The 19,059-nt window shown below is 36.1% G+C and overlaps 1 protein-coding gene across 9 annotated transcripts in view; it reads right to left on the bottom strand.

The window, feature by feature from the left end:
• The window catches only part of TASP1 (taspase 1), a 255,191-nt gene that overhangs the window by 26,321 nt on the left and 209,811 nt on the right, over positions 1-19,059 (bottom strand). For all 9 annotated transcript variants that reach the window (XR_005235672.2, XR_005235673.2, XM_007960419.3 and 6 more), the window contains one exon: positions 8,496-8,569. Coding sequence is in view for 7 of the 9 variants with exons in the window: in XM_007960419.3 (XP_007958610.1) it covers positions 8,496-8,569 (74 nt within the window). In the remaining 2 variants the exon portion in view is untranslated. The remainder of the gene's footprint in view (positions 1-8,495; positions 8,570-19,059) is intronic.

Below are 19,059 nucleotides of genomic sequence, written 5' to 3'. Positions count from 1 at the left end.
TCCTTTTAATGTTTTAATTGCATCCTATAAATTCTGATCTATTGTTTTCATTACCATTCAGCTGAAAATAACTGCCAGTTTCTCTTGGTAAATATTCCTTATGAACTTGAAAATAATAACTTGTTGAATGTAATGTTCTATAAATAAGACTTTGGTCAAGTTGGGTCTATTATTCATATCCTTACTAATTTTTATTCAAGTCATTTACTATTGTATGCCTTATTTCATACTGAGAGAAAGAAGGATGTTAAAGTTTCCAACTATGATTGTAGATTTGTCTAGTACTTTTATTACTCTCAATTTTTGCTTCTTTTACTAGGCACATATACATTTAGAAGTTTTAGACCTTTTTAATTGAATTGACCACATTTTCAATATGAAATGTCCTGTTTTATCTCATATCTCCTATGCTGACACTAATATAGCCATATCAGTTTTCCTTTTTGAAAATTATTTTATTTCTAATTTTTATCTCATTGAACTTTTTCTATTATTTTTCATCCTTCCTGGGTTTGAAATTATCTTTTAAATGATGTGAATATACCCAATGTCAATTATTTTATGTTTTTAATTTTTTCAACTGACATACTAATCATTTTATTTTATTGACACATAATATTTGACATATGTATGGGACACATGTGATTTTTTTTTCACGCACACAATATGTTATGATCAAGTCAGGGTATTTGGGGTATCCATCACCCTGAGTATTTATCATTTCTATATATTAGGAAAATTTCAAGCTCCATCTTCTAGCTACTGGAAATATATAATACATTGTTGTTAACTACAGTCAACTTACTCTATCAACAATTAGAACTCATACTTTTTATCTAACTGTATAACTGCACTCATTGACCAATCTCTCTTCATTCCCTCCTCCCACTCACACACCCTTGCAAATTTCTGTTATTTATCATTGTATTCTCTATCTCCATGAGATCAGCATTTTTTAGCTCTCACATGTTAAGTGAGAACATGCTAAATTTGTCTTTCTGTGCCTGCCTTACTTCACTTAACATAACGACCTCTACTTCCACCCATGTTGCAAATGACATGATTTCATTCTTTAATATGCCCAAATAATGTTGCATTGTGTATATATACTACATTTTCTTGATCCGTTCATCTGTTGATATACTCTTAGGTTGATTCTGTATCTTTGCTGTTGTGAGTAGTGCTGCAATAAACATGCAAGTACAGCGCAGGTATCCCTTTGATGTACTGATGTCCTTTTCTTTGAATAAACACCCAGTAGTAAAAAGGTTGGATTGCAAGGTAGTACTATTTTCGTTTTTTTGAGAAATCTCCATACTGTTTCCCATAGTAGCTGTGTGAATTTACATTTCTACCAACAGTATATGAGTTTCCTTTTTTCTGCATCCTCACCAGGACCTGTTATATTTTGTCTTTTTAATAACTGCTATTCCAAGTGAGGTAAGATAATATCTGACCGTGTTTATGATTTGCACTTCCCTGATGATTAGTGATGTTGAGCATTTTGTCACAAGTCTGTTGGCCATTTGCATGTCTTCTTTTGAGAGATATCTACTCACATTTTTTGCCTACTTTTTAATGGGATTGTTTTGTTTTTTTAAACATTAAGTTGTTTGAGTTCCTTGTATATTCTGATTATTAGTCCTCTGTCAGATGAAAAGTTTGCAAATATTTTCTCCCATTCAACTGGTTGTCTGTTCATTCTGTCAATTGTTTCCTTTCCTGTGAAGAAGCTTTTTAGTTTAGTAAGAGTCCTATTTGTCTCAGGTTTTGTTGTCTGTGCTTTTGAGGTCTTGGCCATAAAAATCTTCGCCTAAACCAATGTCCTGAAGTATTTTCCCTATGTTTTCTTCTAGTAGTTTTATAGTTTGGGGCCTTACATTTAAGATTTTAATCAATCTTGAATGAATTTTTAGATACGAAGAGAGACAGGTATCCAGTTTCATTATTCTGCTTATGAATATCTGATTTTCCCAGCACCACTTATTGAAGAGGGGGTCCCTTCCCCAATGTATGTTCTTAGAGCTTTTGTGAAAAATCAGTTGGCTATAAAGGTATGGATTTCTGGATTCTCTATTCTGTTCTATTGGTCTATATGCCTGTTTTTATCATAACGTTTTTGTTACTATAGGCTTGTAAGGTATTCTGAAGTAAAATAGTGTGAAGTATTCAGCTTTGTTCTTTTTGCCAAGGATTGCTTTGGCTACTAGGGCTCTTTTGGGGTTCCATATAAATTTTAGGATTGTCTTTTCTATTACTGTGGAAAATACCATTGGTATTTGGTCAATAGGGTTGTTTTAAAGAGATTAATTCTTCTGATCCATGAGCATGGGATGTCTTTCCATTTGTCTGTGTCTTCTTCAATTTCTTTCATCAATATTTTGTAGTTTTCCTAGTAGAGGTCTTTCATCTCCTTGGTTAAATTCATTACTAGGTATTTTCTTTTTAGGTATTGTAAATGGGATTGCCTTCTTGATTTCTTTCTCCAGGCAGTTCATTATTGGTGTATGAAAATGTTACTAATTTTTACATGTTGATTTTGTATCCTGGACCAGGAATTTCCCTTAAGCAAGGTTTGGGATCTGAGTCCAGGTGAGACTCTAGAGAATTCTCCATTCTTATAGTCCAGGCACCAGCATTCTAACCATGGGAGACTTCTCTTTGTTTATAGGCAAGCCATCAGCTTTCCATGATGCTAAGGTGTTCGTTTTGCTCTTTGTAAGCTCCTCCAGATTTCTGTGCCATGGAGTATTTCTTCACTCTCTTACCCTGGCACTAGGCTTCGGTACAACATTGCCTTGCCCTTGATGAAGGCCCTGTACATGTTGGGAGCAGGAGACGTTTTTAAAACTCTCTTTTGCTTTAACCCAGCCTTCTGTTGCAACTGTGTTGCAGTTGATAAAGGACCACTATTGCTTATGGGTTGTCTTGCGGCTCTCTTGCTATGCCTCTAGTCTTTCTTTGGCCACTGCCACGTATTTCGTGAAAACCTTATGCACCTTAATGAAACACTCACAATTCTTTGCTCTGCTCCAAGCTTTTGGTGTGTTGCCACTTGATGAAGGCCTCATAGAGAAAAACTGGTGGTGGGTATAAGCTCTCTGTGAATGGAGTGTCTCAGGATTTTAATCTGTCACACCAGCTCACACATGGCCATAAAGAGTTCATTAAAAATTTGGCTGATTTCTCTTTATATACCTCTGTGTTGAGTTTGACTCCTCCTCCTGCTGCTCTGCCAGGGAATAAAGAAATCGGAGGTTTTTGTCTCCTAGCAAGGGCTTGTCTCTTTCTGGAATTTAGTTTACTTAAGTTTTTCTCTACATATTAAGTTCTCTGGATACTTTTTAAAAATTTATGATTCTATAGATTATGCAGCTCATTCACATAGTTGGGAGAAGCAACAGTCTCTTGTAACTTTCTTCATTCTAATTAGAAGTGGAGTTTCTTTTCACTTCTTTTGATAACCCCCTCTTGTGTACATCATGTTTTATATTTAAGTCTTCCTCCTAAGGCTTTATGTGAGAGGTAAGTTTTAAGCCTAGCAAATAGCACTCAGAAATCTCATCTCTGATATCCTTTGTAAATATACATTCACTGAGTTTTTTTAAAAGTCCTGGAAACCATCTTCATGAAGATAAAACATGTTAGAACACAGTAGATACTATATTGGTATTGTAAAACTCCTACTGAAAATTGAATAGCAACATATATGTTTATGTAATCTGGAACACTGAATTTGGAATTCTGCAGATTGGAAGCAACATCAAGGACTTAATGGGGTCTAGTCATCCGTATTGAGACAGATAAGGTTTTGCTTCCTCATTCTTATCATATCGTATCACAGGAAGGGCTTAAGGCGAACTATGGGTTTCTTATGCTCACATGACAGATGAGGCCTCTGGGATCCAGAGGCAGAGTGATCAAACCACAGCTCACAGTGTGCATGGAGTGGGAGGGCAACCCAGGCTCCAACTTCCTGGCACTGCACCCATCCCAATACTTATTTATTTTAACTGCATGGCCCAAAGAATTAGTCAGATGTGCCAATAATAGAAATCCTGGCATGACCTCATGAGGTTTGGAAGACTTCATGGCATTAAAATAGAAAATGTTAAAAACAAAATGTAAATATCACTGAGTTACCACCCAGTGCCCTGTGCTTTCCCTAGGGAAATATGGTTTGGGCAACATCTGTCCTGTTCCATTAGCATGTGTCAGAGTATGACACAGGGTTTGTCACACAAGGCGGAGAAGCATTACAAATAAGTATTTGTTGGGCGACAGAGCGATACTCCGTCTCAAAACAACAACAACAACAATATTTGTTGACTAAAATTTTTTTTTTAGAAAAGCTGAGTAATATAACAAAAAACATCCTAAGAGGACAGTACCTTGATCATGAAAAAGCTTAATCTCTCTTAGATCCCACTGGAAAACAAGGAACTATTACAGAAATATTTTGCAAAATATTTGTAATGGGATGTGTTATTATCTGAATTTTGGTCATTCTAGTCAGGAATTCAAAACGAGAAAAAGGCAATAGTTTGGGGGAATGTAATCATTCATCCAATGCAGACTTAGTTATAAACCAAGGGTGATATTTTTTGAACTGCATCATTTCAAGTACAAGGCCCAAAGAACTAATCAAATGTGCCACAAGACCCAAGAGTGACATTTAAAAAATTTTTTAATTTGAAAATAATTTAAGAATTACAGAATAGTTCTGGGAAGATCTATATATCCTTTACCAAGGTTCACCTACTTTTGCTCCATTTGCTTTGCAATTTGCTATTGCTCTATCCATCCATTCATCCACATAATACATTTTTCTGAACCACTGAGAAAATATTGCCTATATTATGGCCCTGTACCCCTAGATGCATTAGTATATATTTCCTAAGAATAAAAATATTATACACCACAGTACAGTAACCAACCTCAGCAAGTTTAACAATGATATGATACTTTTTACTATCCATATTCCAATTTTGTAAATTGATCTAATAATGCATTTACAGTATTTTTCCGATATAGGATCTAGTCTAGGACCAGTTACTGCATTTAGTTGTCACATCTCTTTAGTATTGTTTCCTCTGGAATACTTCTGCAGCCTCTGTCTTTTATGACATTGATATTATTGAAGAACATGGTTCTTTTTTTCTTTCTTCACAGAATGTTCCTCATTTTAAATTTGTCTGATGTTTCTTCACAGTTAGGTTCAGGTTATATATTTCCAGATGGAATACTAGACAAGTGATACTGTATCCTCAAGTTATCATAGCCAGAGGCACATATTGTCCATCTGCCCCTCACTGGTGGTATTAATTTTGATCACATGGTCAAGGTGTTGCCTGGTTTCTCCATTATATAGTTATTATTTTTCCCTACAACTAATAAGAAGTTTGTGGAGAGACACTTAAAGACTATAAAATAGTCTGCTCCTCCTCAAGGAAATTTTTATAACAGTATTTTCGCTGTAGTTATAAAAAGTGACCTCCACATAATAAAAGAAACCTAATTTCATGTATGATAGTTGAGTTCAAGTTCCATGCCAGTTTTAACATCTGTTTCTATTACAGTAGTCCATGCACACTGGGTGTTTATTAAAAACTCTTCATTAACTGTCTGCTATCTGGGTAGGATATGGGCAATCTGTTTTTAAAATCCAACTGGTACTGATGCCCTAATTTTGACTCCTTAGAAAGAAATCTTCACCTTATGCTATCAAAGCAGTTTAGAAATTAAATTGAATGATTTAATTGCAATAACAGTCTTTTAAAAAGGAGACTTGTAAAAGAACCTAGCTCTATTCATATTATATACGCAGTCTGGTTACAATGATATTGATTATTATCCAGCCTTTTCTAAGCAATATGATTTTTAGCTAGGCTTTAATTCAAGGCTTTAACTTGGATTAAACACAGCTAGCTCATACACGTTCAAATGGCCAGGTGGCTTCAGTTTCTGAGTTTGGTAACAAGCAGAAGGAAGATAATTTTTGAAAAGCAGGGCACAAGTGTTTTAACTTTTTAAAATAGTTTTTAAATTTTAAATATTTTAAGATGCCTTCTTACTCATTGTGCTACCATGGCTCTCAACATTATGGAGGAACATGCTTCGGAAACCAGTCACGATGCTGAATGGGTATGCCACTAGTTAGCTCAACTATTCTTTCATAGAAGTGAGGAAACCAGAGGGAGAAGAAGGTCCAAAGCTTAAACAGAATACAAACATTGTTATAGCCCCTTTTCGCTTTTGAGCTCAGCCTCTCATCTACAACTTTGTCTTACTTGCAATACAAAAAAAAATTCTAGCATTTATAACAAAAGAGGTAATTTTTCTTTTTGATCAATAGAATTCGGCAGCCAAATCATTCGTGTTTTTGTTTTCAGGTTTTCTTTTTTTCTTTTTTCTTTTTTTTTCTTGAAAGTATTTGTAGTCACAGGCTCAAAGGGGAAAGGAAGGAAGAGGGATTAACTCTCTTCAAGGAAGGTCAAAAACATAATTTACAAGAGAGGCAAGAGGGCCAGCTGTATCTGCTGGCCCAATTGACTATCAGCTGGAGAATTTACCAACAATAAGAAAACCATGTCTACCAGATGTCAAGCAATATAACTGGAGGCCAAATATCTTTGGGCTCATAGCAGGACTCTCCACTCTTTACTACCTATATTTCACATTAAATAGTAAGGTGTCTTTCATGGGCCACCAGCAAGGATAACAAAAAATGTCCACACAAGGGACTTAATAACATAATCATACCCGACCAGACTGGCTTCAGTGCTGAAGTCCACTTCAAACATGCTCTTTTGTTAGAAAGCAATCTTAGTTCTGAATCATTATGTAAGGGAACAGAGAAAGTGAAATGGCTGCAAGCTACTCTTATGCAAGGATTCTTGGGGTTTATCAGGCTTGTTTTATGTATAGGAACTGTTTTGTCACTGAGAGGAAATGAATCTGAAAATATGAATAACCATTTTCATACTTATTCATTAAACCTGTGCTGTTCAATATGGTAGCCATGAGTCACATGTGGCTATTTAAATTTAAATTAAGTAAAATTTAAAATTCAGGGCCTCAATCAAACTAGCCACATTTAAGTGCTCAATAACCACATGTGGCTAGTAGCTTCCCTGTTGGAAAACAGAGATATAAAATGTTTACATCACACAAAATTCTATTAGAGAGTGCTGTTCTAAACCCTTAAATCACCTTTAAAATAGGTAATTGTATTTCCATTCTATATAAATTATGAAACAAAGCAATCTTTTACGTATTCTCTTAGGAAATAGGTCTACTAACACAATATGAATATTGTATCAGCTGAAGGTGAAGCAAAGGGGGAGGGTGGATCTCAGTAATATTTTCACAATATAAGCCAATCCTTGTCTGAATAAATGTTCTTTATACTACTCACAAAAGTTCTGTGGAACTACAGTCTGGCTAGATAATATACAAAGGACAGTCGGGATGGGTATTACATGACAAATAAGCAATAAAGTGTTCTTTATTATATTTATCCTTTATCTATGATTCAATCTGTATCAGACAGTTCATATCAGAAGTTTTCCTATTTTATATGTCAAAATGTGCAAAATAAATCATTTGCTTTAAAAACAAGGCTGCACAGCTTCACAGCTTTAGAACTGAGGGACTTTAATGCCAAGTAAACATCACAGGCCACAGCTGTTTCTAAAAAATTTATGAATAAGAAGAACATGAGGCCAACATAAAATAAAATCCACAAATCAAGTTGCTTACTCCAGGCTCAACCATCATGAGTCCAGGGAAGCCAAGCAACTCCGGAGACAGTACGTGGATGCCTGTGTGACTATCGTAACTCACTGAGGGATGTGGATGCCTACGTGATTACCGTAACTCACTGAGGGATGTGGATGCCTACGTGATTACCGTAACTCACTGAGGGATGAGTGCCACGGGCATGTGGCACATGGACAAAGACCTTTGATTCTGCCCATGAAGACACCATGTCAGGGCATGACAGAACACACTGAAAGATCAGACGGGTCACACTTGCAAGCATGTCAGCCACCTGTGCCATTAAACATGCAGGCTGGGTCAAAGCTTGTTTGACTCAGTTTCCTTTATTCCAACACTCTTTGCAGAATTATCCATCTGCAATCATCTATCTATGTCAGCTCATCAGCTTCACTCCCATTTTCTCTTCCCAAATCCCAGTTTCCTCTTTTCTACTTATTAACAATGGGCAAAAAGGAAGAAGCTGGGAGCTGTGGGGGAAGGTGGGCAGGCTTTTCCTAATGCTCCCTTGCTGTGTCACCAAAAGCAAAATAGATATGCTGGTTTTCTCTGGAGCTGTTAGCATTGTTAACTGTTCTTATTCAGATTCTTACAAAGATCATAGAGCTACTGCCCAAGAAAAGCTGAAAAAATTCATCCACATCAACTTAGCTGGTTAGAGGTTTGTGCGATGGCTACAAGGTTTTCAGGTTATGACCCAGTTTTTTCCCGCTTACCTTGGCTTTCCCATCCTGGGCTGACATATATCCAACACACATGCTCTCTGTCGTGTGGCTCCACAGAAATTCCACTGCCGTAAAAGAGAACACAAATAGGCACATTCAGATCACAGATGGAAAATAAATCTTTGCTTTTTAATAGAACAGTTAAAGATAGCTTTATATTTAACACACTCAGTTCCCCACTTTCCATTTGCTCCTTCATAAATGTCAAGATGATTTATCACTAAAACTGTGTAATGCCATTTACTGTGAAATGAAAAATGTATTTCTTTCCTGTCAAAACTTATGATTATTACATGTAAAATAAATGCTCTTCTGTTTGACTCCTGTTACATTAAATGCACACACACACATTCATACATACGGTATACAGTGATTTAGTAAATGTAATATTCCATAGTGTGGTTTCTTTTAAAACACGCACACGCACACACACACATCTTAAATTCTTTTTTTATTGAGATGGAGTTTTGCTCTTGTTGTCGAGGCTGGAGTGCAATGGTCCAATCCCAGCTCACTATAGACTCTGCCTCCTGGGTTCAAGTGATTCTCCTGCCTCAGCCTCCTGAGTAGCTGGGATTACAGGCATGTGCCACCACACCCAGCTAATTTTGTATTTTTAGTAGAGACGGGGTTTCACCATGTTGGCCAGACTGGTCTCGAACTCCTGACCTTAGGTGATCCACCTGCCTTGGCCTCCCAAAGTGCTGAGATTACAGGCATGAGCCACTGCACCTGGCCCTTAATTTCTAAATACCATTCTCTACAAAAAAAAGAACCAGGATTCTTTGGAGAAATGTCCCTTCCAGAGCTGGGGCAGAGAAAACATAAAATGAATCTGGAACATCTCGTTGTACCAGAAAAGTAAGGAAATGCTCAAAGAGTAAAGGGGACTTATCAAAAGACCCAGGGGTCAACTCGAAGGGCTCTTACTGGCAAAAATCTGTGCCTGTCAAAATAAATAATGAGAGTAATGAGTTACAACCACTGAACAAAGTAGGAACCAATGAGCCCATACTGATCCAAACAAATAAATGGAGGAGAAGACAAAGCTCTTCCTTCAGCAGAATGCCAACTAATAAGTATAGAAAAAATAACAGGGTTAGAAAATAATGGTTGCTAAAACTAGCAGGTGGAAATCTGAAGAGGGACGGGCTATTTAAATAGCTTCAAAGTATCTCTCCAAAAAACCTTATAACAGGAAAAACTGTTAGTTCACTGTGGAAACACTTGATGGACTCCAACTTAACTCAATGAACAAAGCTAACACCACCAATTAAGGCACAAATCAGCACCATGTGCCTTTTGATAAGATACCTTGAGACACAACACTTCTGTGGTATTTGGTATTCCTGACAAAAATGCATAATCAGAAGTGAATGAGAAAACATCAAACAGACTTGAAATAGCAACACTCTACTAAATAACTGGTTTGAATTCTTCAAAAATGCCAAAGTCAGAAAACACAAAGTTGAGAAACTTCCTGTTTAAAGAAGGCATGACAACTCAACACAATGTGTCATCCTGGATTGTACCCTGGACTCAGTGGTGGGGGGAGATGTTGTAAGGGACATTATGGAGACAACTGATAAAGTTGGAAAAGGGACTATGAGTTAGACAGTAGTGTTATACCAATACTAAAAGCCATGACTTTGATAACTGTACTGTGATTATTTAGTAGAATGGCCTTGTTCTTAAGAAATACTCACGAAAGTATTAGGAATAAAGGAGCCCGATGTCTCCAATTCACTCTCAAATAGTTCAGGGGAAAAAATGCACTTATTTGTGTGTATGTGTGTATGCGTGTGCTTGTGTGCACGTAGAGGGAGGAGTGTGCGAGGATGCGAAAACAAATGGAAGAAAAGGAAAACACTGGTTGAATCTGGGAAAAGGAATCATGAGTGTCCCTTGCACTATTCTTGCAACTTTTCTATATATGTAAAATTATACCTAAGTAAAAAGTTACAAAAAGAAAACCATAAACATCCACGGATGCACACAAAGCTCTGTCACATTCAAGTACATAGCATCAAAATTCTGAGTTTTCGAAGGTATTTTTAAAGTTGTAATGTACTCCAATAAAAATTTCAAAAGTCCCTGATAATAAAACGGCATTGCTCAACACTAAACCCTGTCCCCCAGGCCATCCATCTGTTTATATCTCTAAGCTAGTTAAGCCTGGAGAGAAGTGTTTGAGTTGAGACCCAACTGTGTGATCCATGATCCTAGCCTCTGAAGGCTTTGCCAGACATATGGGGAAGAAAGAGACAATAAGGGGCAAAATGGAGTTCCTCAGTTACATGGCTCATTCCTCATCATTAATTAGTTATCAAACCTGCCAACCAGCTCAACAGACGCTCCACTGAAGAGTGCAGGAAAGTGTCATGCAACGAAGCAAGTTCTCTTCACCAGATGTTTTTTCATCCATACACATCTGCTTTGAACTTCAAAAATCTTGACATTCAGAGCAAGGTCTGGGATAGTCTAACTTGCCTAACAGAGGAAAGGCACTCAAGTCTTACCAAAGTTTCCTAGAGTAGTGACAATAAATTTTATTCAAACACAAAGTTAAAGCATTTCTAAAACTGCACCTTTTCCTCATGCCCCAAATATTAAGGGGGCAACTCCTCAGGAATTAGCCAAGAAAAATCATAAAAATATAGCCAATATGACCATGAGAGCAAAGGATAAAGACATTACCCTTTATTTTTTAAAGATCATTTTAATGATTTTTAAATGTATTATTCTCCCTATACATGTAGTCTGCTTTCAAAAGATGGAATAAACATAAAAATTTAGACTTACAAAAGAGGATAAATTAGGGTACACTGATTACCTTCATTCAATAATTATTTTTATACAAACAGTTTTCAATAAGATTTCTAGATATAGTGTTTAGGAGTTTTTAAAGAAAATAACTCCATGTCTAAAAATTCATTCTTCACTGTTTTCACAAACATTTATCCCATCCACCAGTAAAAGGCAAAGCATTGTACTGACACATTTTTTAATAATGACAATTCAAACCAGTTATCAGTCATTAATTCATGCTAGCTTTAAAATATCAGAAGAAATTGTCTAGGATTTAAATTACAAAACACTTTCAAAGAGAAATTATTTCATTACTTGTAGTACATGCATAATGCAAGTTAATTTAACAACTTATTTCTTAGTGGAAGACTTCAGGGAAGTAGGACAAGGAGGAGCTAACACTGAGAATCTATGATGTGCCAGGCATTCTCTTTCATAGCAGAACTCAGCAAAGCAGAGATGGGGAACCTGAGGCTCAGAGAAGGGAAGCAGTATGGCTTAAGTCATTTTACTAGGCGCACAGACTGGATTTCAAGCTGGACTCTGGAATCACAAAGCCTGTGGTATTTCATTGTTATATTACTCTGAAATCTACTCAGTATAAGTATTTATAAGCGTGTAGCAAGTATAAGGATTTATACTTGTTACACATTAAGAAGACTAAATTCCTTACAAATACCAAAAGAAACGAAACATCAAACACAAACACCAAACACAACTCTTAAAACATTCTAAATCTCTCTTAAGGAAAGCTTTTAAACCATAACGAAACCCAGAGACCATAAAAGATGGCCAAGATCAATATATTTGACTAGTTTAAAAATATTTATAGTGCTTGCTTTCTTTTTTTTTTTTTTTAAAGACAGAGTTTTGCTCTGTCACCTAGGCTGGAGTGCAGTGGCACAATCTGAGCTCACTACAGCCTCCACCTCCCAGGTTCAAGTGATTCTCGATTCTCATGCTCAGCTAATTTTTGTTTTTTCAGTAGAGACGGGGTTTCACCATGTCAGCCAGGCTGGTTTTGAACTCTTGACCTCAGGTGATCCGCCCACCTCAGCTTTTCAAAGTGCTGGGATTACAGGAATGGGCCTGTTTATAGTGTTTGTTTTTGCCATTCAAGTCAAGAGATGAATGACAAATTTGGGGAAATATTTGTAATTCATAGCATAAAAGGCTAATTTTCTTAATATATAAAGATCCCCTACAAATCAATAAGAGACAAATATCCAAAGAAAATGCAAAAAGGATATGAACAAAAGGGAATATGAATGGCTCTAAAACATATGAAAAGATAGTCTACATTACTCATACTAAAATAAATGCAAATTAAAACCACAAGATACCATTATTCAGGTTTCAGACTATTATCAGACTACCAGGTTTCAGATATCAAAAAGTTTGAAACAACATTGTGTTAGCTGGGAGTGGAGAAAAGAGCAGATTCATACAGCAATTGTGGGAGCATGGCCGTCTGGAAGAACATTCTCTTAATCTGTGGTAATTATGTTCTATAATGTTGATGAACTGAATTAGCAAACAAATGAGCCACTACAGGTAGGGAAAACACAGGGCTAGGTTCCTGCAAATCTCTGGTCAAAACATTTTTAACAGCGTATCAACAAATAACCTTATTTTATATGTGTTTCTGTTTAATCTTTTAAAAATATTTATTTATTTATTTATTTGCAAATAATTATATGCATAAACACCAGCCAAGAAGGGTTTAACATTTTCCTGATGCTGGGTAACACGCCCATAAATTTCTTTGGCTTTCAAATTACGCAACACTGCTATCCTCTATGCTTTTTTTATTGGTCATCATTCCATGAATCCACCTATTTAGCTGCTTTTCCATCTTTTCCATTGCTGCATATATAGATGTTATTTTAGCACCTTCCGCAGCAGCATCACATACAGATCAGTGAGTTTCCTCTTCTTTTATTTGGGTGTATCGTATTGTTGATTCATTAACAATGAATTCACCACTAATAGCACTATAATTTCTGCCTAAATGAAGCTTATCCAAAATGTACGTTTTCCCTCACGAGACACTACCACCTTCTCGCACTTTGAAACACCAGACAGCACTTCAGCACTATGCTTGGTACAATTTTAAATGACAAAATCATCATTAAAAAGTGCAAAAATGTGGAAAACATGGCACAAAATAGACCACAAAATGGACATATTTATAGTACAAGATCTGAAACAGGAAGGCAGAACATCGTCTTGTTCACTTCAGCTGGGAATGTGCACATCAGGTGACTCAAAATGTTTACCACTTCACGCATGTCCACAAGTGACTATGAGAGTGCTGAAATGCTGATTCGTGTATTACAAATAAATGTTAGCAAGTAGGCAAATCAACAAATACAGAATCCAGGAATAACTGAGGATTGACTTTATTTATCAAAATTACACACCCTTTGACCTAGCAAGTCTCTTTCTAGATATTTATTCCACAGATATGCCCTTATACATACATAATAACATATTTATAAGAATCTTCATCAAAGTAGCTTTAATTAGCAAGAAACTGGAAACCAATTAATTGCCTATTGGGCATATGTATAACTATGGTACTGTATACAATGAAACACTATGTAACAATTAAAAACAAATGAGGAAGCTCTACATGGATGATATGGAACCAACTACACTGTTTTTCAAACTTTTTGATCACAAACCACAGTAAAATCCAAAACCAAATCAAAACAAACACCACCACCACCAACAAAAACCCACACATTGTCATTTACTACACACATCTATTTATAACTAAAATTTCACAAATAATTGCTCTTCTACTTGCAATGTATTGCTCTCTTCTACTGTGTTCTTTATAGTCTACTTATTGCTTTTTAAAAATTCTGCTTCTGACTCACTAAATTGATTTACAGCTCATTAATGTGACATGCTACAGTTTGAAAAAAACACTAATCTACAAGATAGTTTGGCTAAAAAAAGGTATGGTGGAAAATAATGTATAGAGATGGTGCTGCCATTTTTGTGAAATAAAATAAAAGAGGATCATGTATGAACATGCTTGTAAGTACACAGGGTCTCCCTGGAAAAGTATCTTAGGAACTGGCAGCTCCTGTAGAGGGAACTAGTTGAGTAAGGAACTTGAGTGAAGGGCAATCTATTTTTTACCACCTTCTGAAACTTCTGAATTTATCCTGTTTTCATATATTTCCTATTTTTTAATGCCTCTAAAAATCTTGATTACCTGGTTAATCTACGATATCTATGAAGAATTTCCTACCTGTTTAGATGACGACATTCTGATCTTACCATATATTGTAATTGTCCTTCATTAGAATATATTATCATGATGTGAAACTAGTCTAAAGCTTTCAATTTGTTTCTTGTCTCATGATTATCTAAAACATAAGCAAATCTTAGGATGGGGCATGAAGAAGCCCCTACTTAAAATTTACACTGAACACATATACTTAAGGCAAAATCTGCTATGTTCGAAGAGCAGTCAAAACAAATAGAACAAAACACACACTGTACCTGACAACTTCCTCAAGCTGCTTTTCCATCAGAAATTGAAAAAGGTCAAAATCATTATAAGTTTTTTAAAAATAAATAGAGACATCCGTGAGTAAAGTTTACTCACAAATACACAAAATGTATTGTTAGTTAAGTCCTAATTCATAATTAAATTAAATTATATTTAATTTATATATAAATAAATTATATATATTATATAATATATAAATAAATTAAATATAAATTATAATTAAAACTCAGCAAAGAGTAGTACAAAGTTTGCTCAAATACGGTTACACATAAAAATTTACAATTTCAGTAAAAGAGTAGCATTTACCGGCCAGGCATGGTGGCTCATGCCTGTAATCCCAGCACTTTGGGAGGCCGAGGCGGGTGGATCACAAGGTCAGGAGATCGAGACCATCCTGGCTAACACAGTGAAACCCCATCTCTACTAAAAATACAAAAAATTAGCTGGGCATGGTGGCAGGCGCCTGTAGTTCCAGCTATTCGGGGGGCTGAGGCAGGAGAAGGGCGTGAACCCGGGAGGCAGAGCTTGCAGTGAGCCGAGATCATGCCACTGCACTCCAGCCTGGGGGACAGAGCGAGGAAAAAAAAGAGTAGCATTTACCATCAGAGATATCTGGGAGTCTATAATGTATCTCCTGATTTTGAGTACTTAATCTGAAATTCTTCCGTATACTGAAATTGAAGTTTACGGTAAGAGTAATAAAAGATAATTCTAATAATACAGGAAACCTGAGAAACGCTACTTCATAGCACTGGAATTTTTCAAGGTATAATTATTACATGGGGAGACCATGAACTCAGGCAACATGCAGGGTAAATGAGTGGGCTGAAGTGACACATCTGAGCCTGTGAAAGCACTGGCTATAACAGTCTTGGTGTGGTCAAGCTCAAGCTTATTTCCATCTAGAGAAGCTTCTAGCCTTTCAGTAATTACCATTTTCCTTTGGTAGTGACTAGTAACTGTTTATAACCTCCACTACTGATTGAAAAATGCTTAGGTTCTTTAGAAGGCCAAAGCCCAGGGATTTGTGGGACTTCTAGAAATGTCCAAACCATGGAAAGATTCTCATCAGAAAACATTAACAACACACTAAAATAAGTTCCTGAGTAGGTTCAACATGTGAAACATGGACACAGATTTGGCAGAATTCTCCAATGAGTGGCATCTTAACATACCACGTCATACAAATGCAATGTGAGAAAAGGTACACACTATTGATCCTGTTTCAACATTGGAGAATGGCTTAGATAGAGATGAGCTATACGTGTGCACTTCATCAGTGATGGATTAATTGCATTATAAGAACCTTCACGATGTATTTGCACTTAATTTTAGAAGCTAGGCTTTCCAGAAAGTTGTATTTAAGAATTTGGAACAAGTAAATGTATATGCCCAACAGTGGTACGACTTCAGTCTTGGTGGAGCTCTGCTATATAAAGCAGCCCTTAATCCCCAATGCAAGGCTTTGCCTCCTAGTGGCATTTAAATCACCAGCTTTATGGGTTAAAAGAGCTATAAGCTACTTATCTCATGATGTTTCCCCTAGGATACTTCTCTTTCAAAATCATCCACATATCATCCTGTTTAAATTAAGTCAGACAAAACAGTTTCCTTACCAGGTTGCAAGTAAGTTTTTTCTATCCAAATGGATTCATTTTTCTGACCAGAAAGAAGTCATCAGCCACTCTCCTCCTCTTTAAAGATATATATACATATATTGTCCTCCAATTGTTGTTAACAACCCCCAGCTGCACTGGCTCCCACACCCACTTAAAACCTCTGTGCTTGGCTTCACATCCCAGACTGGCTTGCAAGGAAAACAGAACTCTAAAATCAGAACTGTCTTGGGCTGGGCAGTTGCCAAGTAAGCTGTCACTCCTGAGCCTTAGGTCAAATGGCACGCCCTACGCCATTCTGCACAGTATTTAAGTTACTCCTTATTGAATAAAGAGAAATTCATTTCTTAAAGGGGAAGAATGAGGCACTGTAAACAGCACAGTCTCCTCTTATAGCTGTAGATTTTTGCCCCTGGTTGTTAGGGTCTTTATAACCAGTAGGAGGTTTATCTTTAGGGGAAAAAAAAAAAATGCAAAGACGCTTTACTGTCCTGACATGGAATCCTTAAGACTCATATAATGCGTGTCCCATTACGGCCGTGAAGAAACTTTGACTTGGCATGCTTCCCTGAAAAACTTTCACCACTTAACTGTCTTGGGAGCAATGGCGATTGAGTTCTATAGAATCCTGGTTACACTAAGCCAAGAAAATAATCATTCCTCTTTCTAAGGCTTGTTCAGATTTGTTCAAGACTAAATAATGAAGGATGCTGACTGAAAAGAGGAGGATGTGGGTCAAACAGTAACACAAGCCCTGGAGGACACTACAATTATCTTCCTGTTTTATCCTTTTATTGTATTAGAAGCTGCTGGAAACAGAGGGTCACTTCGTTGGGACTTGAAAGTTCTCTGGTGAACACAAAACCATTCAGTAAAACAAGTTTTATTAAAACACAATTTTATTCATTCAACAAATACTTGTTTAGGATTTATTTCATGGTAAACTCTATTACCCTTTGAGCAGATGAAACTGACTATAAAATTTCCTGAATGTAGTAAGAATTACATAGTCACTAGAATTCTATTCATAAGTGTTTGTATTCTATATTTCAGTTGGAAAACTTTGTGAGCCAAAAAATAATAATTCTTGGTAAGATAATCGCTAGAACTATACTTCTCATGATGGAAAAGAAAATTACAGACGAAAATCTATTTCCAATATTCAGAGTATATTAGTGATACAATGTATAGAGATACATTCATGATTTAAAGGAAAGTAAGTTCTGGTATAAACAAAGTAGCAGATTATAGATACTTGCAATCAACATCTTTGTATTATAAAACCAAAACTAATTCTGAAAATATTAATCTCAGAGCACTACTTCATCAGATTAATGCTACTCTTCATTGTTGAAAAGTTTAAATATCATGTCTGCCTTATTCACCTTGCATCTAAGTTATTTAATGTTTTTCTTTCCACCTGATCCTTAAATAAGAACTAAAATGCGGCTTATCTCTTAAGAGATATCTTCACTACAGTGAAAATGTAACAATGCCAAAACATTGCTGAGGCACTAAAGAAATGAGATTCCAACCATGACAATGGACTGTCACGTAGAACAAAGTTTTAAAACCATTTTTAAGATAAAGTTATTAACATCAGACAAACATCTATAAGTACCTCTTTTCCCACTACCAGCCTAAAAGTTAATTTGCCTTCTCTTTGACGGTTATTTTTATGATCATGTGAGCCCAGCAGAAACGCCTAGTCATAAGTGCTCACTGTGGCGTGTGCCATGTAATGGAAATAAGTGATATTGCTGGTGCCCTAAGAATGAAGCTCCTTTGAAGTATGTGTGTTTATATGTGCTCGCCAAATTTTTAATACCAGTAAAACCAAAAGGCGGTTTGGAATTTTAACTTACAGTAAAATAACCTTTTATCTTTTTAATGTTCCAGGAAGCACCAATTCAATTTAACATTTTTTATTTTGAAACCACAGCATACTTTGGTAACAGCAACAAAACAAAGCACTTGATAAAGAACTTTGCCTATTCTGAAAAGAGGGAGAAAAACACTGCATTTAAGTTCTAATTGGCCACAGTAAAACAGTTTGATTTGATAGAGCTATGTCTACAATGATAAAATAACTCCTTATCCTTTCAGGTAATTATGTGAGAACATGCAAAAATTTTCATAAAATAAATCATATGATGATATACCATTTATATAAAGTTTAAAATCAAGGAAAACTAAACAATGTATTATTTAGAGACATACAAAAGTGTGAAAAAAGCTTTCAGGAAAAGCAGGGGGTAAACACAAAGTAAAGGACGGGGAGAAAGCACAGTAGTAAGATCAGAGAGGCCCACATGGGGCTTCAAACATATGGGTAATGGGCAATTTCTTAGGCTGGGTGGCAGGTCCACAGGTGTTCATTTTATTATTGTCCTTTATAACTTACAAATTTATTATGTCCTTCTTTTAAAAATATATGAAACATTTCATAGTAAAAGATGAAAACAAAACTGGATAAAAGGGTAGCTGCACAAATGGAAGCAGTATCATGTACGAAAGTTAATTATCAGCATTATGAACACATCTGTCGATAGGAAAGAACCTGAAGTTATTCTCCGGGTAAGGTGGGGCTAACTTAATGGCA

The sequence above is a fragment of the Chlorocebus sabaeus genome, chromosome 2 (assembly GCF_047675955.1).
Source record: "Chlorocebus sabaeus isolate Y175 chromosome 2, mChlSab1.0.hap1, whole genome shotgun sequence".
In the NCBI taxonomy this organism is placed as follows: Eukaryota; Metazoa; Chordata; class Mammalia; order Primates; family Cercopithecidae; genus Chlorocebus; species Chlorocebus sabaeus.
The sequence above is the reverse complement of the archived record's forward strand: the minus strand, read 5'-3'. Positions and strand labels throughout refer to the sequence as shown.